Here is a 24,268-nt window from a genome sequence, read left to right on the forward strand (position 1 = left end):
TGAGTTACATGGGTACTTGATAAATGCTTAGTTATTGATTGAAGAGTCACTAAACTGTATACTTAAGCATATTTTTCTTAATTTTGCACTAATTTTCACTTTTCCCTCCAGTTTGACTCTTCCAGATTTATTTACTAAGTCTCTACTGTTATAAAATAGTAAGGTAACTTTATAAGATCTTTCTTAAAAATTTTATTACTTCTGTTTTTCCTGTTGTTGGATAAAATCAAACAGTAATATTTTGACCATCCTGAGGAGTAGCTGATTTCTAATACACTTTGTCATTATTTTAACACAACACATATAAACCTGTTCATTTATTTGAATTATTAAGGAACGTGAGCTAAGCAAAGCTGAGAAAAACAGCAATGTAGAAAGTCTAAAAACAGAAGTAATAAGCCTTCAAAATGAGAAAGCAGATCTAGACAGGACCCTGCGTAAATTGGACCAGGAGATGGAGCAGTTAAATCATCATACAGCAACACGTACCCAGATGGAGATGCTGACCAAAGACAAAGTATGACCTTTCTTTTTGTTCTAATTATACTTTCTGGTATTTAGTATAGCTTATCTTACATTCATAATCGTTACACTGTGAAGTATTTAGTTGATATTGGCTTTTTACTTTAGGGGTTAAGTGAACTTAATATAAAGTTTTCAAGTTTAAAAACTGTTTTCTAATTACAAAGAAATAATAATATAGAAGTGTATACACACAAACACACACGTGTACATTGCTGTTAATTTTTATCATATACCATACAGAAGTTTTAATTTTTATATCATCAGACTTGTTATTCTTTTCTCTAATGGCTTAGAAAGTCCATCCTCACGTTAAGAGTTTAAGAAATTTTCAGGAGTTCCTTGGTGGCCTAGTGGTTAGGATTTGGTGCTTTCACTGCCATGGCCCAGGTTCAGTCTCTGGTCGGGGCGCTGAGATATTCCTCAAGCAGTGAGGCATGGCCAAAATTTTAAAAAAAAAAGAAGAAATTTTATATTTTCTTCTTGCATTTTTGTAGTTTTATTTTTTAAGCCTAGAACTGTAATCAATCTAAAATTTATTTTTGTTCTTTATATAATGTGGAGATATCGAGCTTTATTTTTAAACGATTTTTTTTCCTATAGGCTGACAAAGATGAACAAATCAGAAAAATAAAATCTAGGCACAGTGATGAATTAACTTCATTGTTAGGATATTTTCCCAACAAAAAACAGCTTGAAGACTGGCTTCATAGTAAATCAAAAGAAATTAATCAGACCAGGAACAGACTTGCCAAATTGAAGTAAGTAGTTACAACATTTGAAGATGTAGTAGAAGTCTCTTATTTCATGCTTTCACTTTTAATTGTTTTGAAATCATTTATTGTCACGAAGTGGTATGTCTTATTAATTGACTTTGATTTTCCCATATTTTACAAATTAAGTAAAATGGTAACAGATAGTGAGTTGAGCTTCTTTTTCCTTGAAAGTTTGCAGAACTAAGTGAGAGGATTAAAATATTCCTTTATAAAAAGTGAGACCTGAAACTATAAAACTCCTAGAAGATAACATAGAGGAAAAGTTTCATTGTATTGAAATTGGCAATGATTTCTTGGATATGACACCAAAAGCACAGGCAGCAGAAGCAAAAATAGACAAATGGGACTATATCATACTTAAAAACTGCTGCACAGCAAAGGGAATGATCAACAGGGAAAAGGCAATCAACAGAATGGGAGAAAACATTTGCAAATTATATATCTGATAAGGGGTTAGTATCCAGAATATGTAAAGAACTCATACAACTTAATAATAAAAAAATAAATACCCGGATTAAAAAAGTGGGCAGAGGGACTTCCCTGGTGGTGCAGTGGTTGGGACTCCGAGCTCCCAATGCAGGGGGCCCGGGTTCGATCCCTGCTCAGGGAACTAGATCCCACAACTAAGAGTTCACATGCCACAGCTAGGGAGTCCGCCTACTGCAACTAAGACCTGGCTAGGGAGTCCGCCTACTGCAACTAAGACCTGGCACAACCAAATAAATAAATATTTTAAAAAATAAACGGGCAGAGGACTTGAATAGACATTTCTCCAAAGAATATATACAGATGGTCAACAGCATATGAAAAGATGCTCAAGATGATGCTAGTCATCAAGGAAATGCAAATCAAAACCACAGTGATACCACTTCACACCACTTAGATTGACCATTATCCAAAAAAACAGAAAATATAGTAGTGTGTTATAATAAGCTATAATGGAAAAGAATCTGAAAAAGAATAATATAACTGAATCACTTTGCTTTATACCTGAAACTGACGCAACATTGTAAATCAACTATACTTCAATTAAAAGATAAAATAAGAAGTTGAAAAAAACCCAAAATAACAAGTGTTGGTGAGGATGTTGAGAAATTGGAACCCTCTGCCCTATTAATGGGAGTGTAAAATGGTGCAGTTACTGTAGAAAACCTGTGGAGGTTCTTCAAAAAATTAGGAAAAGAATAACTAGATGATCCAGGAATTCCACTTCTGAGTATATATTCAAACGAATTGAAAACATGATCTCAAAGAGATATTTGCTAATCCATGTTCACTGCAGCATTATTCACAATAGCCAAGAGGTGGAAGCAACCTAAATGATGGATGAATGGATAAAGAAAAACTGGTGTATGTATAATGGAATATTATTTATCTTTGAAAAAGAAGGAAGTCCTCTCATATGCTATGACTTGATGAACCTTGAGGATATTATGCTTGAGGATATTAAAGCGAAGTAAGCTAGGCACAGAAAGACGAGTACTGCTTAGTTTCACTTATGTGAAGTATCCAAAGATGTCGAACTCTTAGAAAGTATGTAGAATGGAGGTTCAGAGTAGCCAGGGGGTGGGGGCGGAGGGGGGCTAGTTTTTCAGTGGGTATAGAGTTTAAGTTTTGCAAGATGAAAACGTTTTAGAGATCTGTTGCACAACAATGTGCATATAGTTAACACTACTGTGCTGTACAGTTAAAAATGGTTAAGATGTTAAATTTTATGTTTTTCCCACAGTTTAAAAAAGTGATCCATTTTTTCAAATATTACCTTGAGTGTTACTTGGATAAGAGGGTCAAAAATTCCACACATATTTTTGAGGAAGATAGTGGATTTGATCATGTTAAATTTGTGTTTCTCGTGGAAATGTCTGTTAGGGAATAGAATACTGGAGTTTGAAGTTCAGACGACTGGAAGTTGTTGCTTTGTAAGCGATAATTGGAGTCAGTAGGTCATGTCAACTTGAAGGAGTTATTCAAAGAGAAGAGAAAAAATTGTAGTTAGACTCCTGGAAAACACCAACATTTAAACTGTTGGCAAGCAAAGGAAGAGGAGCAAGCGAAGTCAGTGCCCCAGGAGCCAGGATGAGAACAAGACAGGAGTGACGTCTGGGTTGCCTTGAGAAAATAGTCTTTCAAGGAGGGGTTCAACGGTGTTTGGTGCTGCTCAGATAGTGATCTTAATGAGCAATGCTCAATGACTAGGATGGTGAGAGCATCATCTACATGTTATTTTTTTTCCAAATTTTTACTGTGACTCACAATGGGAAGTATCAAGATGAGGCACATGTGCACTCACACAGATTTATCTGAAACAAATTTCTTAAAATAGTACCTATCCTAACCACACACAATCTACTCCAATATATTCTACATATTATGCTTAATTTTTCAAAATATGCTGAATACAATGCATTGAATTGATTATATGACTTGCGTAATGCATCAGAACCTGTAAATTGAAAACCCCTGATCTGTGTGGGCATGGAGGCTGGCTAGGATTATATTTAAGAGTTGGAGTAGAAATAAATTGTACCAGTGAGCAAAGTCTTTAATGAATGAGAGGCAGTGAATGATCAGGTTGTAAGTAGGTGACAGCCACAAGGAGGGAACAAAGGAAAAGTTTTTACAGGAGGGAACGGAAGTACAGTTGTGAAAGGGTCCACACAGAGTTAGGGGAATGTTCTCCTTTTTTTTTCTTCCCTCCAGATCTGGCAAGCATATTCTCCTTGCTGAGGCTCTTAACCCAAGATCTAAGACCATGAACCCCTGCAAAACCAAGCAGGGTTTTATCTGTACACATTTTTCTGGGAGCAGGCATATGACCAGGGTGAGTCCATGTGCTAGAGGGTAGATTCAGGCAGTAGTAGACTGTTGCCATGACGTCTAAAAAAAAAGTGCTTGGTCACAGCAGACCTTTGTAATATTTTCTGGCAGAGTTTGTCTTGTATCTACCTTCTCACACTTTTCATTTCTCATGTTTTAAAATTGTAATCCATATATGTTCTTATTTTAGCAAGGAACTGGCTTCAGCTGAGCAAAATAAAAATCATATAAATAATGAGCTAAAAAGGAAGGAAGAGAAGTTGTCCAGCTATGAAGACAAACTGTTTGATGTTTGTGGTAGCCAGGATTTTGAAAGTGACTTAGACAGGCTTAAAGAAGAAATTGAAAAATCCTCAAAACAACGAGGTAGGTTACCTACTTTATATTAGAAAAGGCATTTTGATGTTTTTGAATTTTCATTCACAGGTAACTGTTAAGGATGGGAGATTTTAAAACTTGGTTCTGGAGCTCGTTGGCTTAAATTTCAGTTCTGGTTCTACAACCTACTTGCTGTGTGACTTTGGGCAAGTTATCGAAACCTTTCTGTACTTCAGATTCATTAATAATTGCCTACCACGTGTAGGGTGTTAGGGAGGAGTAAATGAGATTATAGTTTCTGGCACATAACAAGCTTTAAAAATTTTATACTTATGTGTTACCAGAAAATAATTTCTACAAATCTGAATGTATTGTGCCATTGGGAAGATTTAAATATCAGAATTTTGATTTCTTTCATTGTGTGTTTATAAAGCAAGAAGAATAATTATGTATTTACAGAAAAAGATATAACCATGTTGACAAAACTGTATTTTGTATTCTTTTCACTGGGAGTATATATATATTTTTTTAAATAGCCATGCTGGCTGGAGCTACGGCCGTTTACTCCCAATTCATTACTCAGCTAACGGATGAAGACCAGTCGTGTTGCCCTGTCTGTCAGAGAGTTTTTCAGACAGAAGCTGAATTACAAGAAGTCATCAATGATTTGCAGTCTAAGCTGAGGCTTGCTCCAGATAAGCTCAAGTCAACAGAATCAGAGCTAAAGAAAAAAGAAAAGCGGCGTGATGAAATGCTGGGACTAGTGCCCATGAGGTGAGAATAGGGATTTACTATTACTGTACCTGTACAGCAGCACTGTAAGAGGTACCTATTCCACTGTCTAACATATGGTAGGTATTCAGTAAGCAAGAGTTGAATGAATAACGGTTAAAGTCAGGATTCTAAGCCAGTATGCTCATCTCATGTTATTTATGTGATAAGAAAGAATTATTTTGTTTCAAGCTAAGCTTGTTTCTTAAACTAGTCACAGGGTAGATATAATCCTTAATTTGTGTATGTTTGTTTCATTCCTGAGAGTTGGCTTGAGGGCAGAAATTTTGATAGATTTTATAACTATGTGTCTCTTTCTAAACCCAGCAAAGAATTAAAGTACCGGAAAGCTCCCCTCAAGAGACAAATTTTAAACTATACTTTTATGTTTTTCTCACTTCCAGAAAGAATGAATCATAGATGATTTCTATTATTTATTTTTCCCTTGCTTGTGTAAGAAGTTCAGATGATTTTCTATTTATAAATAAAATCAAGTCAGAAAGTATGTGATGATTGCCTTGGTGTCTCCCAGAGCACAAAGATGGTCACAGAGACCAGTAAGACATGACCTTCATGGAGCTGATGGTCTATGTAAGGAGCAAAGCTCTCAGAATTAGACATAGAAAGCTGGGCTTAATAAAGTACTTAATTGGTTCAAACAAATGTATTAATTAGGAAGAGAGAAGCCAGTGGACTACAGAATCAGAATAGGATTTTGAGAACAGGGTAGGAAGAGGGATGTAAAGCATAGGGAGGGTGGTTTGACTTATTTAAGAGGAGGAAAGGGGAGAGGGTGTGTGTAAAGAGTAGGAGAGTAAGACCTGTGCTGCAGTAGAAACATTATCTGGAGTTTGAGAACTTATTTGTAGTGATTGATTCACATAAGTAGGGGAGATAGAGCTACAATTATGTTCAGACCTAGTTATAGCTCTATTAGGTGATGGGGAGCCATCCTAAGAGATTTAATGAAAGATGTGTTTTAGGAAAATTAATCTAATGTTAATACATTGGATGAAAGTGAGACAAACTCTGGAAACAAAAAAACCCGGAGGGTATGTTGTCCTGGAAAACTGAAAAGGAGTTTAAGGAAGAGAAGGAAGGGAAGATGCAAGAAGATGCGCTTTGTGGTAGCCAGCCTCTAAGATGGTCCCCAATGATCCCTGCCTCCTAGTATTCACACTCTTGTATTAGTCTTCTCTCATGTTCCAGGATTGGTCTGTGTAACCAATAAAGTACAACGGAAGTGATAGCATGTCCCTTCCAGCATATCCCATACCATCATGAATGAAATTTCAGCTGAAAATGTACCTATTTATCATGTTTATTAGTACTGACTTGGGTTCATTTTTTATAACACCTCATTTAAATAAAAACTCCATATTTTTCCCACAGGTTTTTTTCAGTACTGTATCTGTGTTGGTTGGTCCCTTTTACATAAAATTCCCTTGGAAAAAGAATGCTGTCACAAAATTGAGTTTCTGAAAAATTTAAAAAACAAAAGAGAAAACCCTACTAGAGCTCAGTAACCATTCTCTCAGGAAATATCTTTACTGTTTCTTAGAGTACTTATTTTAGCGTCTTAGGTAATCATCAGAAAAGAAGGCACCAAAACCTGGACCACATCAAAAAGGGGTTTTTGTGTGTGTGTGAAAATGTAAAAATAGGGTTAAAATTGAATGGATGCCTATAGTTCTCTGCAAAAATGTCCCAGTCAAGTGAATGCTTGACTGTCATTAGGCTATCATAGCTTTGTCACTTTCTAGGTACTGGGTACATAACTTAAGACCAACTTCTGGTCTATAACACTGGGAAGTAATGTGAGCATGAATTATTCATAATCTGAATATGTTCATATTTATTCAGGGAATTTTTTCATTGCTCTGGTATAAAAAAATTACAGGTCTCTGTCACTCAGATCAATTCAGGTTGGCATTTCTTGGTCATAATATGGACTTTAAAAAAATCATTAAGTAATAACAATATCTGAGAGCTAATCCTTGAGTTTCTGGTTTATTATAAGGCTCCCATTAGAAACCAATTGAATTTATTATACTAATTTGATTTTAAGAATTTGGGATTTTTCTGAAATAAGCTTAATAGCTTTTTGGTTTAAAGATTACTACAAGTTTTATTGTTTCAGAGGTATCAACAAAAATAGGTATGGGGCCAGTACCTGCCATAGGGATGGTAATTCATTAGCTAGAGTAGCAGCAGTAAAGTGGGTTTAACAGCTTTTGTACCATAAACCCATGTAGCATTTGACTGAGTGGTTTCCTTCTTTCCTATTTTCTTTCCTTCCTTCCTTCTGTCCTGCCATCAGTTTTTAAACTTTTTTATTTTGAAATAATTTTAGACTTACAGAAAATTTACAAAAATAGTACAGAGAATTCACATATACCCTTCACCCAGCTTCTCCTGATGTTCACAGTTTATGTAACCATAATATGGTTATCAAAGTCGAGAAATTAACTTTGGTATAATTCTATTAATTAAACTACAAGCCATATTTGAATTTTAGCAGTCTTTCTATTTAATATCCTTTGTCTATTTCAGGATCCAACTCAGGAGTCCCACATTGCATATACTTGTTATTTCTCCTTAGGCTCTTGTAGTCTACCATAGTTCTTCTTTGTCTTTGACAATCTTTCTTTGTCTTTCATGGTCTTGACACTTATGATGAGTATGGTCAGGTAATTTGTAAAATATCTTTCAGTTTGGCAAACAATATGGTAAAAATTACTGGTATCAAGATCTGTCAATAGGTACTATTTATAAAATCAGTGGACAGAGGTTTGAGGAGAAATAGGCTATTTACATTTTCTTCAATGTATTTCTCCTATGATACTTATTGATTACATAGAGAAAAATAGTAACTTTACAATGGGTAAATCTGGCCTACACCTTCTTAAATAAGAGTAACATACTGACATCATGTACCCACTGATGTGTTGCCCTAAGAAGGATACAACATCACTTCTGTGGTACTCTTGCCAAAAATACATAACCTCAATATCATTATGAGAAAACATTAGATTGCTTATTTTTAATTGTGTATGTTCTGTGAAGGCAAAGCATAATTGATTTGAAGGAGAAGGAAATACCAGAATTAAGAAACAAACTGCAGAATGTGAACAGAGACATACAGCGCCTAAAGAATGACATAGAAGAACAGGAAACACTTTTGGGTACAATTATACCTGAGGAAGAAAGTGCTAAAGTGTGTCTGACAGATGTTACAATTATGGAGAGGTTCCAGGTAAGTTTACTGCAGTTTAAGGCAGAATAAAACTAGTTTCATGGTGGTTTGAATATGAAATGTGAGTGTTAAAGATAGTAGCTAGTATTCTGGTACAGATTGTGTTTAGAGTTCCCTATCCTGAATTTCAGGTAGTCTCAGGGAGTAACTGCTTAGCTTATTTATATTCCTGAGTTTAGATTTTATTATCCTTAAGTTCTGAGAATTAAGAAGTAGTCTTGTTTATTTTTCATTTTTAGTCTGCTTCCTTTTGTTTACATCATTTAAATTAATTTCATCATAAAAATTAATTTTATTTTTATCCTTGAAAATTTGTTAAAATTATATCTGAGAGCAGTTACAAATTAGATTTTAAAAAGTAAAAGCAGTTAATTCTTAAAGATTTTGAATAATGATAATGGCATAAGTTTCTTAAAGGAAATAACTTTGATTTATTCTTAAGATGGAACTTAAGGATGTTGAAAGAAAAATTGCACAACAAGCAGCTAAACTCCAAGGACTAGATTTGGATAGAACTGTTCAACAAGTAAACCAGGAAAAACAAGAAAAGCAACACAAATTAGATACAGGTAATAGAGACTGTTTCCTTATAAAGACTTCAACATTCCCAACATATGCTTTTTATCATAAATTTTATAACTATTATGTGGACAAAGAACAGCCTTTCTTCCAGTCCATGGTATATGCAGTTTCTTTTCTCAAAGGCATCACTTCTCCTCTGTTTCCTTTCTTTGCAGAACAGATTTTTTTTTTTTTTTTTTTTTTTGTGGTACGCGGGCCTCTCACTGTTGTGGCCTCTCCTGCTGCGGAGCACAGGCTCCAGACGCGCAGGCTCAGCGGCCATGGCTCACGGGCCCAGCCGCTCCGTAGAATGTGGGATCTTCCCGGACTGGGGCATGAACCCGTGTCCCCTGCATCGGCAGGAGGACTCTCAGCTACTGCGCACCAGGGAAACCCCAGAACAGATTTTGAATGATGAGTAACAAATGAGCTGTACTCTTTCTCAGTCATATCTGCCCCATTCAGGAGGGGACAGCAAGCAGGTTTGGGAGCTGGACAGGTTCTTGTGGCATTTTTATTGGAGTAGGTGGGACCCACAGAAACTCAGCCTTTGGGAATGCCACAGAGACCTATAAAACTGGAATGAGGCTGCTTATAGTATTTCCTATACCCTTACATTAATCACTGTATCAATATGTTTTCATGCAGTTTCCAGTAAGATTGAATTGAATCGTAAGCTTATACAGGACCAGCAGGAACAAATTCAGCACCTAAAAAGTACAACAAATGAACTTAAATCAGAGAAACTTCAGATATCCACTAATTTACAACGTCGTCAGCAACTGGAGGAGCAGACTGTGGAATTATCCACTGAAGTTCAGTCCTTATACAGAGAAATAAAGGTAAAAACATTCATGCATATTAGTTTTAAAAATCAGTTCAAATATGTGAAATTCTCTTTATTGGGGCAATGGCCAGAACTATGGTTATTGTGAGGATCAAGTGAAAATGGTATATAGAACTTCTACTAATAGGTAAAAATTTCTGGAAGAAGATTTATTGACCATAATAAGGAAGAACTGGCTGCCTGGTTAAGTAGTGAACTTCCTGTTACTGGAGGTGGTCTGGTGGTGGCTGGCTAACTCCATATAAGGATTCCTACTTGTATGGGAGGTTTGTCTTACCTACAGATCCTATATCCCTGACAGACACTGCCTCTCAGGCATAGCACTTTTTCTTTTTAAATCCAGATGTAGTCTCGGAATACTTCCCACTACACTGAGGAGGCACTGAGTTGACACATGGAATGGAACCCATTTGGCATCCCTCATCTAGATTTATCAAATCTAAGACCCAACCAATTAAATCTGGTTAGAATCTGATTAGAATCTGTTACTAATTACTGTAAATGTTTCTTAAGTAGTTTTGGATTACAAAATAACAGAGGCTTAGAGTATGGTATAAAATGTACTACCTTACATTTGTATTTTTCATTGCTTATAAAGCACTTTGACATTAAACCGTTCAGTGTCTCATTTTGTATTCAGTGTATCATTTTGATAAATGTGACTAAATCTCCTTTTTATAGGAAAAGAAATTGAGACTTAACAGATATCCCATGACTTGCCCAAATTCATACAGTTAGTAGGAGGCAGGGTTAATTTTCTGGTAGGTCTTCTGATATGTAAGACATTTGACTTCCCACCGCACCAAACCACTTCCTAATACAAAATATTGCTACATTGAAATAATACTAGGGGCTTCCCTGGTGGTGCAGTTGTTGAGAGTCCACCTGCCGATGCAGGGGACACGGGTTCGTGCCCCGGTCCGGGAGGATCACACATGCCGCGGAGCGGCTGGGCCTCTGCATGGCTGCTGAGCCTGTGCGTCCGGAGCCTGTGCTCTGCAATGGGAGAGGCCACAATGGTGAGGAAAAAAAAAAAAATAATAATAATAAATAATTTTTTCTACCTTTATGAATTCATTAGGTATTTCAGGATCTTAAAGTGCTTGAGGATCATGGTTTTGAACAGTGGTTATCGTATACTTATTCTGTAGAGATGTTATAAGGCCAAATAATGTGGACTTCTGATTAGTAAAATAGTTTGTTATTTGAAAACCCCTTTCCTTCCAAAATAAGTGTGGGCACACCAACGTCAATGTACTAGTATGCTTAATTACCATAAAATATCTACTTGGCCTCAGCAAACTAAGCTTAAGATCAAAAGTTCCTTTATGATTGAGACAGGCTACAGCAGACTGTGGACCTTTTGGGTACAGAGAAAAATATTCTACCTTCAGGATGCTTTGGCTGCTCAAATTCAGAAACACTTATGGAAGTAGATATAGTTGAACAGTCCCTAGTTGCTGTGCTTATTAATTCAGCAGGCAGTCAGAATACCAATGTCAGGAACATCGGTGCATCTTATCTCACCTTGGATAATCCCTTGATGGAAGTAGAAACATCAAAATGTAGCCCTTCCTTTAAAATTCCATTTCCACTCAGGATTTACACCTTCCAGAAAGTAATGTTGAAATGTCTGGAACAAGTAAGAAATATGGGAATTGCCCCTTCTCTTAAGTCTCTGTGGCAGTTGTCAGCCCTCTGTAGAGTCAGCAGAGGAATCTTGCTCATCTGTAACAGCAGCCTTGAAGGAACTTCATGAACTTTTTGTCATTAGTAGTTAACCAGCTTCAGAAAACACATCTGAAGAAGTTTTCTGTCAATCAAAGACAGTAACTGAGGGCCAAACAGGTATTAAGGACCTTTCTGAAGGATGGACCCAAAATGAGCATCTTATAGCTACCCAGAGTGAACAAGTCTCCTTTCATCAGGCCATATCTGTATCAGTGAAGATGGAAGAATTAACAGACACTTCAGCTGACACTAGAGTAGAAGATGTAGAAAATATTAACTTCGGGGGTCTAGGTGATGACCTGTTAGTACTGATAAGGAAGGTGTCCCCAAGTCCAAGGAGTCAATAAATGAGAGCAGTTCTGTCACTCTAGCCTCAGTTGAAACTTCTAATCAACTACATTGCACCTTTGGTGTAGAAATTTCACCCAGACTTTTAGCAGGTAAGGAGGATGCACTCAATCAGACTTCTGAGCAAACTGAGTCCTTGTCATCCAGTTTCATATTGGTTAAAGATCTGGGTCAGGGTACACAGGCCTGAGACCAGAGAAAATGTCTGTTCTGAAGCTGCAGGGCCACTTCTAGAATTTGAACCACCTACCAGCCATCCATCATCAAGTCCCTCCTTTCTTGCACCATTAATTTTTCCTGCTGCAGACATTGATTGGATCCTCCGTGCCAGCTTTACTTTGCAGGAAGCTCTTGGGGCTTTGCATTGAGTTGGTGGAAATGCAGACCTTGCACTTCTTGTTTTGCTAGGAAAGGACATTGTAGTTCCTACACAACCATGGAAAAGTGGACTAGACCATACTCCATTCCCTTAAAAAAAGCTATATATCTACACACACACACACACACACACACACACACACACTCACTGTAGAAACCTGCAAGCAGAATGTTGAGCCATATTTTTTTTTTTTTTTTTTTTTTGAGGTACGCGGGCCTCTCACTGTTGTGGCCTCTCCCATGGCGGAGCACAGGCTCCGGACGCGCAGGCTCAGCGGCCATGGCTCGTGGGCCCAGCCGCTCCGCGGCACGTGGGATCTTCCCGGACCGGGGCACGAACCCGTGTCCCCTGCATCGTCAGGCGGACTCTCAACCACTGAGCCACCAGGGAAGCCCCATATTTTTTTTTTAAGATTCTTTTTCGGCCCAAATAATTTATGATCTCTTGTCTGATGAACTTGTCTAATCTTTTGTTAAAATTTGGGCCTTTTAAAATGTATTGGCAGTACATGCGTACAAAAACTTTTTTTTATTAAGATGATATATTCTGGAATAAAACTGATGGTTTTGTGTATAGCATACCATTTTAGAATGAGAGTGAATACTTTAAAAAGCAGAAGTCATGAGAAATCCCGCTACCCATGCAGCTAAAAGCAGATAAACTTTATAATTTGGCTGTGTCTGTGCTGAAGGCAAGGTATGGCTTGTTAACTCAATTTTTGGTTTACAAACTTGATCACCTAGTTTTGTGTTTGGAATCGTACTTAGTGCTCTGTGTATTATGATTCATCAGTTGTAACAGAAAATGGAAGAATAATTGAAAAAAAAAGTTCTTTTATGATCATATTTCCATCTGTAAAAGAAAGACCTGGACTGAAAGAGCTTTCCTATTTTTCAGTCACACAGAGCTGATATGGGCCCCTACAAACTCAGGAAAATTTATACCTGAAGCCACATGCTCATATAATTGGGAGTACGTGGTGTAGATTAAGAATCAAGTCAGTGGCTGACGCAGTATAGCGTAGTGGTTAAAAGAAAGACTCTGGAGCTGGATGAGAGAAAGACTCTGGAGCTGGATGAGATTTGAATCCTGGCTCCTTCATTTACTGGCTTTTGGGACCCTGGATAAATCATCTCTGTGCTCATCTGAAATATAGCAGGAAAATAATGGTACCTTCCTCATAGGGTTGTTGGAAGGAGCAAATGAATTGACTTGTAAAGCCTGGTACATAGAAAGTGATTTTATTATGAAGTGTGACACCTGAAATAAGATAATGGAATGTTATATAAGACCTTATATTTTTTATATCCCTTAGGATGCTAAAGAGCAGGTAAGCCCTTTGGAAACAACATTGGAAAAGTTCCAGCAGGAGAAAGAAGAACTAATCAACAAAAAAAATACAAGCAACAAAATAGCACAGGATAAAGTAAGATTTTCATGTATATATTTAGTTATCAAAAATATATGTTAAAATTATTATTCAGAGCACCATGTTGGACACTAGTATTTCACATGAAATTAAAAACATGATGAAATAGTATTTTCATATTTGTGACATAATCTTAACATTCAAAATTTTTTAGAATGATTAAATGTAAATTATTTTGCTTCTTGATCTAAAATAGAAGTTGAGAATTGAGACCTTTTAATCTAATCCCATAGTAATAAAGGGAGATCATAAAATTTGATTTCAGATAAAATCTGCTGGTGATGGAAACTGGAACTCAGGGCTTCTAACTTCCAAGCCAGTATTTCACTGTACTCTCCTATTAAGTTTTTGTTATCTTAATAAAAGATATTCCTTGGAAATAAATCTTCTTAAATGCCCTAGTCTGAACTAGTATATTTTTAATAAATATTTTTCCACAGATAAATGATATCAAAGAGAAGGTTAAAAATATTCATGGTTATATGAAAGACATTGAGAATTATATTCAAGATGGAAAAGATGACTATAAGAAGGTAATTTAAAACTACTTAATTGAATATAATTTAAAATGATTGTTTATATTTTTATTTCTTGTGCTTAAGAAATTTTCATTTTTGTAGCAAAAAGAAACTGAACTTAATAAAGTAATAGCTCAACTAAGTGAATGTGAGAAACACAAAGAAAAGATTAATAAGGAAATGGGAATCATGAGACAAGATATTGATACACAGAAGGTAGGTCCTTTTTTTGCTAATGATTTATGGTGGCACTTATACCAGTAACATTCTTATCTTTCTTTTTTACTTTTTACATTTATTTTCAATACTTGCTTTGAGTAGAAATGCAAACAGTAGAGAAAAGCAATTCTTTTTTTTTATGTGTATATGTTTATATAAAAAGTATGTTTCTTTTTTATGTTACTGAGTCACAAAATTTTCCTTTGGCAGTATAAAAAGAGACATATTTTCATTTGTAAAATGAAATAATAAAAAGTCATTTAGTATAACTCAAGCTGTTGTGATTCTTCTCATTATAACATTTTTACCTGATTGTATTCTTTTTTTAATTTATTTATTAAAGTATAGTTGAATTACAGTGTTGTGTCAGTTACTGCTGTACAGCAGAGTGACTCAGTTACATATATATATTCTTTTTCATATTCTTTTCTATTATGGTTTATCACAGGATATTGATTATATTTCCGTGTGCTATACAGTAGGACCTTGTTGTTTATCCATTCTATATATACCAGTTTTTGTGTATGCTAATCCCAAACTCCCAGTCCAACCCTCTCCCACCCTCCTCCCCCTTGGCCACCATAGTCTCTTCTCTATATCCCTGATTCTGTTTTATAGGTAGGTTCATTTGTGTCACATTTTAGATTCCACATATTAATGATATCCTATGGTTATTTATCTTTCTGACTTACATAGTATGATAATCTCTAGTTGCATCCATGTTGCTGCAAATGGCATTATTTTGTTTTTTTTATGGCTGAGTTCCCTTGTATATATGTAACACATCTTTATTCATCTGTTGATGGACATTAGGTTGTTTCCATGTCTTGGCTATTGTGAATAGTGCTGATATGAATGTAGGGGTGCACGTATCTTTTTGAATTATAATTTTGTCTGGATATATGCCCAGGAGTGAGGTTGCTGGATCATATGGTAATTCTGTTTTTAGTTCTCTGAGGAGCCTCCATACTGTTTTCCACAGTGGCTGTACCAACTTACATTCCCACCAACATTGTAGGAGGGTTCCCTGAGAAAAGCAATTCTAATAACATTGTCTTTTCTTCTTTCCTTTTTTAATTTTTATTTTCAGTAAAAGACTTACCTGGTAAAAGTTTAAACATAAAAGCATAAAATTAAAGTCTCCTTCCCCTTCTGCCAATTCTCAATCTCATTTCTAGGTATCATTCTTAAAAGTTGTCTGTAAGTAAAATATATATATACTAAGTTGTTTTTCAGTTGATTCCTTTATCATTTACTTTCTTGATTAAGGAAATTAATTTCCACAGTATAATTAAAATTACATTAAGAAAATAATTTTCAGCATGCCTTATATAAGCATGATAGTTAATGCCTTTAAAAACTACACCGCTTCTCTGTTCCTGCTGTTTTGAATAAAATTTGCTACTTGAAAGCTTTAATCACTTGGTTATAAATAATGGTTAAAATCTCTTTGAAGATTAGTCATACCCGTTTTCTGCAGAATCTCTGGCCATAGTGCCAGGAATGTCAAATATATGAATATCAGTCAAAGGTAAATCAAATCTCTGCCATCTAGTAAATGCTATATAAATGTATGAAGTATATATAACAAAATACTTAGTTATCACTAGCTTGTGGGTTTTCTATTTAAAATCACAATCTATAAATCAGTAATGTCCATACAAATAGAGAGAGATAATTAAGATACACCAGTCTGTGAGCCTTTTCAAGTTGAAGGTTTAAATTTAGTGGATCTGACTATATTAGTTTACTTTTATAACCTACCGTGTTCTAGAAATCGTTTACTAAGTTATATACATAGAGCAATGCTAAATAACATTTTAAGTTGATGAGAAAGTGAGACAATGTAGAAATAAGGACAAGAAGAAGGCAATGAAACCAGGAGAGTAGTAAGTATATAAAACGTAGGCCATGAAATCTGATATGCTTGCTAAAGATTTTAGTAGTCACACGAAGAGAGAAAGTCATAATTAATTAAGTTTCACATTGTCTCAAAGCTAAAAACAAACCAGTTCTCTGGACTGAGACCAGAGAAAAATGTCTCCATAGGCATTCATGGAAAGGAAGACACTATATAGATTAATAAAAAGCAGGTCTTCAACAAACTTCATGGTTGTTTTTGTTTGTTTGTTTTTACAGTGTGTTTCAGCACCTTTATCATCCCTTGATGACTGTAGAAGGTGGTGTGATTGGAGCCTAAAATAAATGTTAGAGTGTTTGGAGAGCAAAAGTTAGCTATAGGCACCCATCAAGATCACCTGGGTTTTTCCCACTCCTAAGTGTATAATAACCAAGAAAACGTAAAATATATGTTTACATAAAGACTTGTACAAGAATGTTTATAGCAGCATTATTAATGACAGTCAAAATATGGAAAACAGCCCAAATGGTTATCAGCTGATGAACAGATGAATAAAATTTGGTATATTCATATGTATTTGTCAGGGATCTCCAGAGAAGTAAAGCCAGTAAGAGATCGATAACTATAGATACAGATAAAGATATAGATATAGATAAAGAAATTTATTATAAGGAATTAACTCAAGTGATCGTGGAGGCTGAGATGTCCCAAGATATGTGGTTGGCAAGCTGGAGGCTCAGGAGAGCTTGATGGTGTAGTTCCAGTTTGAGTCTGAAGCCTGAGAACTGGGAGAGCTAATAGGCTCTAGATCCAAGAAGAGCTGAGGTTTCAGTTTAAATATGAAGGCAGGAAAAAACCACTGTCCCACCTCATACAGTCAGGCAGGATGAGTTACCCCTTATTCAGCCTTTTTTGTTCTGTTCACATCTTTAGTTGACTGGATGAGGCCCACCCACATTAGGAATGGCAGTCTGCTTTACTTATTCAGTCTACCAATGTAAATGTTAATCTCATCCAGAAACACTGTCAAAGACACTCAGAATAATGTTTGACCAAATGCCTTGGCACCCTGTGGTGTCAAGTTGACACATAAAATTAACCATCATGGAATATTACTCAGCCATTAAAAGGAATGAAATATTGATAGATGCTGCAACATGGACAGACCTTGAAAACATTATGCTAAATGAAGTCAATCACAAAAGACCATATTATATGATTCCATTTATATGAAATGTACAGAATAGGCAAATCCATAGAGACAGAAAGCAGAGGAGTGTTCCTGGGGGTTGGGGGGAAGGAAAGAAAAGGGAATAGAGAGTGACTGCTAATGGGTATGGAGTTTCTATTTGGGGTGATAAAATGTGCTGGAATGAGAACCTTGTGAATATACTGAAACCACTGAATTGTACACTTTAAATTGGTGAATTTTATGGTATATGAATTACATCTCAAACTTAAAAAAAAAATCACCTGGGTTATTGAAAATACACATCTCTTTCTCCATTCCAGACCAATAAATGGGAACCTCTGGGGCATGGGCATACACATATGCATGTATATTTTGTTAAAGTTCCTCAGAGGTTCTGATGTATCCCCTTAACTATCAATCACTGAGTCAGAGCACCGCATGGCTTTCAGGAAATTCTCTATAAATGGCATTTTCCCCAACCAGACTTTTGGTGGATTTTGGAATGGGGTTTATTCAGCATATTACTCTATCACAGGTGACTAGAAAGCAGCTAACTTTTATGGTTCCTTTAAGTGGCCAGCTGCATGCATTAACTGCTCTCTGAGCTGAGTGATTCAGGTTACTATCTTAAGAGTTGAGGAGCGTAACAGCTTATTTATGCACTTAAGCCCTATTAAATTTACTCCACAGAATTTTAAAATTTGGAAGTTTAATAATCTTCCTCCCTCATTTTTCAGATGAAGGGAACTGGAGTTGACCTAAATTGCCCAAGGTCACAAAAGTAGTGAGTAACAGAGGTAGAACTTGACCCTACATTGTCAAATTGCTAGTATAATAGGAAAACAGTTTTGGTGTAGTATACCTGCATCTGGTTTTCTCTGATACTTTATCTCTTCTTTCTCTCCTATTTTCTATTTTGAAGACTGTAACTGGAATTTTTACTGCTTAAAGTGTAAGGACAGATTTGACCCAAAAGGTATTTCACTAGCAATTATTGAGCCAGGCACTATACTTAGTACTTTTTACATACACTAACTATTTTAATCTTTAAAAGGCTCAGAGAATTTAAACTAATTTGTCCAAAGTCATCCTATTTGAAAGTTGTAATGCTGAGATTTGAGCTTAGGTATATCTGACTTCAAAGCTTATGCTCTTTAACTACTGTGCTATATACTGTCTTTCAGAATGAAAAAGCAATTAGAAGCTGACCTAAAAGAAGGAAATCCCTAGCTTTCTGGTGACCATGCAGGATAACAGACCAGGAACATTATTTCATGCAAAAAATCAGTCTCACCTAAAAATGTGATAGCCCTTTAAATAGTCCTTTCAGGTATTCATGAAAGCAAATTCCATTGTTATATAATGTTAGATGAAAGCGAGCAGTGCCACATTCTTTTGTTCCTAATAAGGAAAATGTATAAGCATAGTTCCCCATGGGAGAATCTTGGAGAGTCATAGCAGCTGCGGTGGCACATTAGGTTGCCTTGGCAACAAAAGGACATTTACAACCATATCATTTTAGTCATCTCTAACTGCTTATAATGATGCCTTTAATAGATACGTATATATTTATATTATTAGTTCCAGGAAAACTGAAAGGAACCTTAATGACAGTTAAAAAAACAAAAAAACCCTCAAAATAGTGATTCATAGATGGGCAGGGTTGGATGTGAACATTAAGCATATGAGAGAAGTCCTTGGCTTCCCTTCTTCTCTCCCACCTCCCAAATCCTTTTTCCCTGGTGACTCCTGTGTCAGTACTGTTGGCAACAAAGTGTAACCAAAGATCTGCCCCTGCCTCCTACTTCCCACATCACTGAGTTTATCTCAACTACAAGGGTTGCTGTAGAAGGGTCTTTGAGAAGGCTTGACTCCAAACTTAGGATGAATTTTTTCTGTTCAGGCTTCTATGGGCCAAACCACCATATTCTGCAGGAAATTTTTTTTTCCTAAGTTCCAAAGAGTCAACTTATAAATTGTTTCCTGTTTGTCTCTTGACAACATAGTCCATTTTAATCACCAGGAAAAGTACTGAAATAATTGTGTTGGTGCTGCTGCCGCTGCCAGATGATTTAGTGGTTGCTTTTTAAGGACAAAACTACTCAACAAGAACAGCTAAATTTAAATTTTTCAGTGCAATTCAGTGGCCAGAAAAGTGTCATCAAGTATATAGACTTACTGTTTTTGTGAAACTTCTTACTGCCTTGTATGATTGTCAGCTTGAAGGTAAAAATCTTATCTGACATACTTAACAGTATATAATGGTCTTGGCACACGTTAGTAGACAAATACAACTAGGGGAAAAAAAGTTGGGGAGACTTTGGTAGTAGTCTTGCTCTCTTTTTATCTTTTAGATCACTAGGCTCCATTGTGAGGTTCTTATGCAAGATGATCCAATGGGGCATAGGTATAAAATATTAAAAATCCAGTTATATCATTTTATCTCATCATTTTAATGTCTGTTTTGTGTGTATATGGGCCATCCAGATTCCTCCAGGCCTGGAGATTCCTTTACACTGGCTTCTTCTCCCTCTGCTGAGATACACGTGATTCTAAGGCAGAATTAGCACTACCTGTCACCAGTTGCCTGCTATGAATCACATGTTGGTAACTTGATTATTTTTATTAACGAATTTAATATTTACATTTAGATACAAGAAAGGTGGCTACAGGATAACCTTACTTTAAGAAAAAGGAATGAAGAACTAAAAGAAGTTGAAGAAGAAAGAAAACAACATTTGAAGGAAATGGGTCAAATGCAGGTTTTACAAATGAAAAAGTGTGTTTTAAAAAATAATCTTTAGTTTAAATAAAGGTCTTTATTATTGAAATGTGAAAAATATTCAATACATGTTTTTGAAAAAGAATGTAAGCCTGTAGCCAAAATGTCCTTTCAGACTTAAAGGAAGATGGGCACTTTTTTTACAAATGTATTTCATGGCTTTACAAGCTGAAGTAGTAATATAGAATTTATAGTCACACTATGACTATGCAGTGATGGCCAGTATTAAAAAGACCAAGTTCCCAGACTTTTGCGAGCCTGCTTCACAAGATTATGGCATAAAGAATATATGTCCTCTGGACCCTGCCTGGGTCAGAGCTTAATGCTTAACTCTTAATGGAGTTATTGCCAAAGCAATTTGATATTGGTGACCCATTCTACATGGTCCCAGGTGTAATTATGTGCAAACCAGAGCATCATTTTTGCGATTAATAGAATTCTTCTTTCATCTGATTTTATTGGTACTTACTGTAGTTGCTATCTTCCTGCTACAGCAGAAAATATTTTATTCTTGCTTTCTCTGCCTCACAGTTGCCTTAGGAATTCTGTAAGAAGCTGGTTGATGCTAAGGCACTAGACTGGTGTAAAAGGTTGTGCTAGCCAAATAGATTTTTTGGAACCACCTCAGCTGGTTGGATATACTCATTCATTCAGCCATTCCTTGTAGATTTTTCATTTTTCTTGTGATTTCACAAAGAAATCTGAATCAAAGAATGCTTAAGTTATTCTAAAGGATATAATAAATTGAAATTTAATTTAGTTATTAAAACCTAACAAATAGTTACTCCTATGTTATTGTAAGTTCTCTTGGTTTAGCTATTTTAAATAACTTTCATAAATCAAGGAGATCAGACTTAACAACTAGAAGAGCTCTTCATCTTTCAGCCTGTTTGTTTTTTATGCATTAGGACACTGAGACCCAGAAAAAAAGATCATAGAAAATTAGAATGAAAGCCAGGAATGTGACCAGATATCCTAGCTTCCAAGCCTCAGCTCTTTAACACTGTAATGTTGGTGTTCTTGGTGCCAAGTTGAAAAAAAAAAGTGAAGCTTATAGGACAAGCTTTTAAATGAAACAGTTTATTCCTTGCTACTAAAGATCAAAAACAGATATTTTTATAATTCCTTCTGTAATTAGTACATAACAGTGCTTTTTACATTCATTCAGACTACTAAGCATAACTTCTCTTTTTCAAACGTTTTTTCAACCAGGACACAAAAGAAATGTCAACGAAACAGATAATCAGGCCAGTTCTATAAGGATGTTCATAATCTTGAGAGAAGTGCCTGGCAAATAAGAGGATGCCTAATAAGTAATTGTTAAATAAATGAAGATTTTTAAAGCATACGTTAAAATCTGTATTATCTACCAAGTTATCAAAAAAGTTTAAGTATTTTACTTTTTTTTTTTTTTTTTTTTGCGGTACGCGGGCCTCTCACTGCTGTGGCCTCTCCCGTTGCAGAGCACAGGCTCTGGACGCGCAGGCTCAGTGGCCATGGCTCACGGGCCCAGCCGCTCCGCGGCATGTGGGATCCTCCCAGACCAGGGCACGAACCCATGTCCCCTACATCGGCAGGCGGACTCTCAACCACTGCGCCACCAGGGAAGCCCAAGTATTTTACTTTTTTGTCAGTATTGATGCTTTGTTTTTTGGAACTCCTCTCCATGTTTTTCTTTTCTTTTTTTTTTTTAATTTTTATTGGAGTATAGTTGCTTTACAATGTTGTTAGTTTCTACTGTACAGCAAAGTGAATCAGCTATACGTATACATATATCCCCTCTCTTTATTGATGCTTTTTTATACTTATGCAAGAGAAATTTTGTTTTAATAGAGAAATACAAACTTTTAGTAATATTACTGCATAAATTGTTTGAGATAAAATTTTCTTTTGTCTGACATACTGTGAACGAACTGATGATACCTGTTGCTCAGTAACTTTTCAGAGTTGGTAACTGAGCATTCTTAGTTCACAATGAGAAGTTTGTGAATTTGTAATATTAATCACCAAGAGTACTTTTCTTAGGTTAGTGTGTAAACGTCAGGAACTTTTTCAGTGTTCACATGTTATGAGAGTACTTTATTGAGCACACAGAAATCAGCTGTTTAAAAACCTGGATGCTTCAGAGATTTGGAAAGAAGAAAGTTTTCCTTAGTACTGAAACCTTAAAGAAAAAGCAAGGAGAGACTTTTCATATGCTGATCGCTAAGGAGAATGATAAATGATATTTATCTATCTGAAGAAATCTGTCTTTTCCGCTTTAGGCTGCTAAAATCTAAAAATGGTCCTCATTTGTCGTTTTCCCTCCTAGTGAACATCAGACGTTGGAAGAAAAAATAGAAAATATAAAAAGAAATCTCGGTTCGGCAATAGGGCGACAGGAAGGTTATGAGGAAGAAATTATTCGTTTTAAGAAAGAACTTCGAGACCCTCAGTTTCGGGATGCCGAGGAAAAGTATAGGGAAATGATGATTGTTATGAGAACAACAGAGCTTGTGAACAAGGATCTGGACATTTATTATAAGACCCTTGACCAGTAAGTATTGGACTGGGGATTTGGTTCCCATTGCAATCAGTATCAACTAGCATAATTTAGTCTTACTTTCACCCTTTTTAACTTTTTTAATGTATTTCATACCTACCACAGAATGGAAAAATATATGTGTATATGTGTGTACACATACACACATGCTTACTTGAATTATGAAGTAAAGTTATAAAGCATATTAATGTTAAGGTGCACTCATGATCCCACCACCCCCATACACAATCCAAGAACTTTACCATTATCACTAACTGCCATCCACATAGATGCTCCTCCTTATCTCAACCATTTGTCATCCTCACTCTTTGTAACCACTGACACAGATTTTTGCTCTCTGTGTTTTTTTGGTTTTTTTTTTTTTGCGGTATGCGGGCCTCTCACTGTTGTGGCCTCTCCCGTTGCAGAGCACAGGCTCCGGATGCGCAGGCTCAGCAGCCATGGCTCCCGGTCTCAGCTGCTCCACAGCATGTGGGATCTTCCTGGACCGGGGCATGAACCCGTGTTCCCTGCATCGGCAGGCAGACTCTCAACCACTGTGCCACTAGGGAAGCCCTGCTCTCTGCTTTTTAAAAATAATTTTATCATATGTATCATGTTTTGAGCTTTTTTAAAAAAATGATATCATACTCTGTGAATGCTTCTAGAATTTGCTTTTTTGCTTGTTTTTATTTTGCTTTTATTTACTTAAGTTGCTTATAGCTGTGGTATATGCATTTTCACTGATGTACAGAATTCTTTTGTGGAAATATACCATAATATATCCATTTTTGGGTAGGTGGATATTTGGGTTGTTTCCAGCTCTTTACTGATATAACCCTTGCTTCTAGGAGCATTCTTGTCATGTCTTCCAGAGCAAAGGTGTGAGAGGTTCTCTAGAGTACATGTGGGAGTAAAATTGCTGGGTTGCAGGGTATGCTCAATTTTACAAAATAATGTTATATTGTTTTCCGAAGTGATTTCACTAATTTATACCACTAGTGGAATATAAGGGTTCTCGTTGATGCATTCTTTGACATTGATTTTGTCGATTCTTAATTTTTGCAAATCTTGTGGGTTTTATTTTTATTTTATTTTTTTAAACATCTTTATTGGAGGGCTTCCCTGGTGGCGCAGTGGTTGAGAGTCCGCCTGCCGATGCAGGGGACACGGGTTCGTGCCCCAGTCCGGGAAGATCCCACGTGCTGTGGAGCGGCTGGGCCCGTGAGCCATGGCCGCTGAGCCTGCGCGTCCGGAGCCTGTGCTCCGCAATGGGAGAGGCCACAACAGTGAGAGGCCCACATACCGCAAAAACAAACAAACAAAAATCTCTATTGGAGTATAATTGCTTTACAATGGTGTGTTAGTTTCTGCTTTATAACAAAGTGAACCAGTTATACATATACATATGTCCCCATAT

General features: G+C 36.2%; 1 protein-coding gene and 1 pseudogene across 1 annotated transcript in view; both read left to right on the forward strand.

Annotated features, from left to right (window-relative positions):
- The window catches only part of RAD50 (RAD50 double strand break repair protein), a 97,969-nt gene that overhangs the window by 43,536 nt on the left and 30,165 nt on the right, over window positions 1–24,268 (forward strand). Inside the window, exons 10-21 of the mRNA XM_065873983.1 lie at window positions 335–517; window positions 1,126–1,283; window positions 4,306–4,481; window positions 4,970–5,207; window positions 8,271–8,460; window positions 8,903–9,029; window positions 9,670–9,863; window positions 13,642–13,752; window positions 14,196–14,288; window positions 14,376–14,489; window positions 20,197–20,324; window positions 22,639–22,863. Coding sequence (XP_065730055.1) covers window positions 335–517; window positions 1,126–1,283; window positions 4,306–4,481; window positions 4,970–5,207; window positions 8,271–8,460; window positions 8,903–9,029; window positions 9,670–9,863; window positions 13,642–13,752; window positions 14,196–14,288; window positions 14,376–14,489; window positions 20,197–20,324; window positions 22,639–22,863 — 1,937 coding nt within the window. The remainder of the gene's footprint in view (window positions 1–334; window positions 518–1,125; window positions 1,284–4,305; window positions 4,482–4,969; window positions 5,208–8,270; window positions 8,461–8,902; window positions 9,030–9,669; window positions 9,864–13,641; window positions 13,753–14,195; window positions 14,289–14,375; window positions 14,490–20,196; window positions 20,325–22,638; window positions 22,864–24,268) is intronic.
- On the forward strand, window positions 9,970–12,420 carry LOC136121626 (regulatory solute carrier protein family 1 member 1-like; annotated as a pseudogene).

Source organism: Phocoena phocoena, chromosome 3 (genome assembly GCF_963924675.1).
Source record: "Phocoena phocoena chromosome 3, mPhoPho1.1, whole genome shotgun sequence".
NCBI classification, from domain to species: domain Eukaryota; kingdom Metazoa; phylum Chordata; class Mammalia; order Artiodactyla; family Phocoenidae; genus Phocoena; species Phocoena phocoena.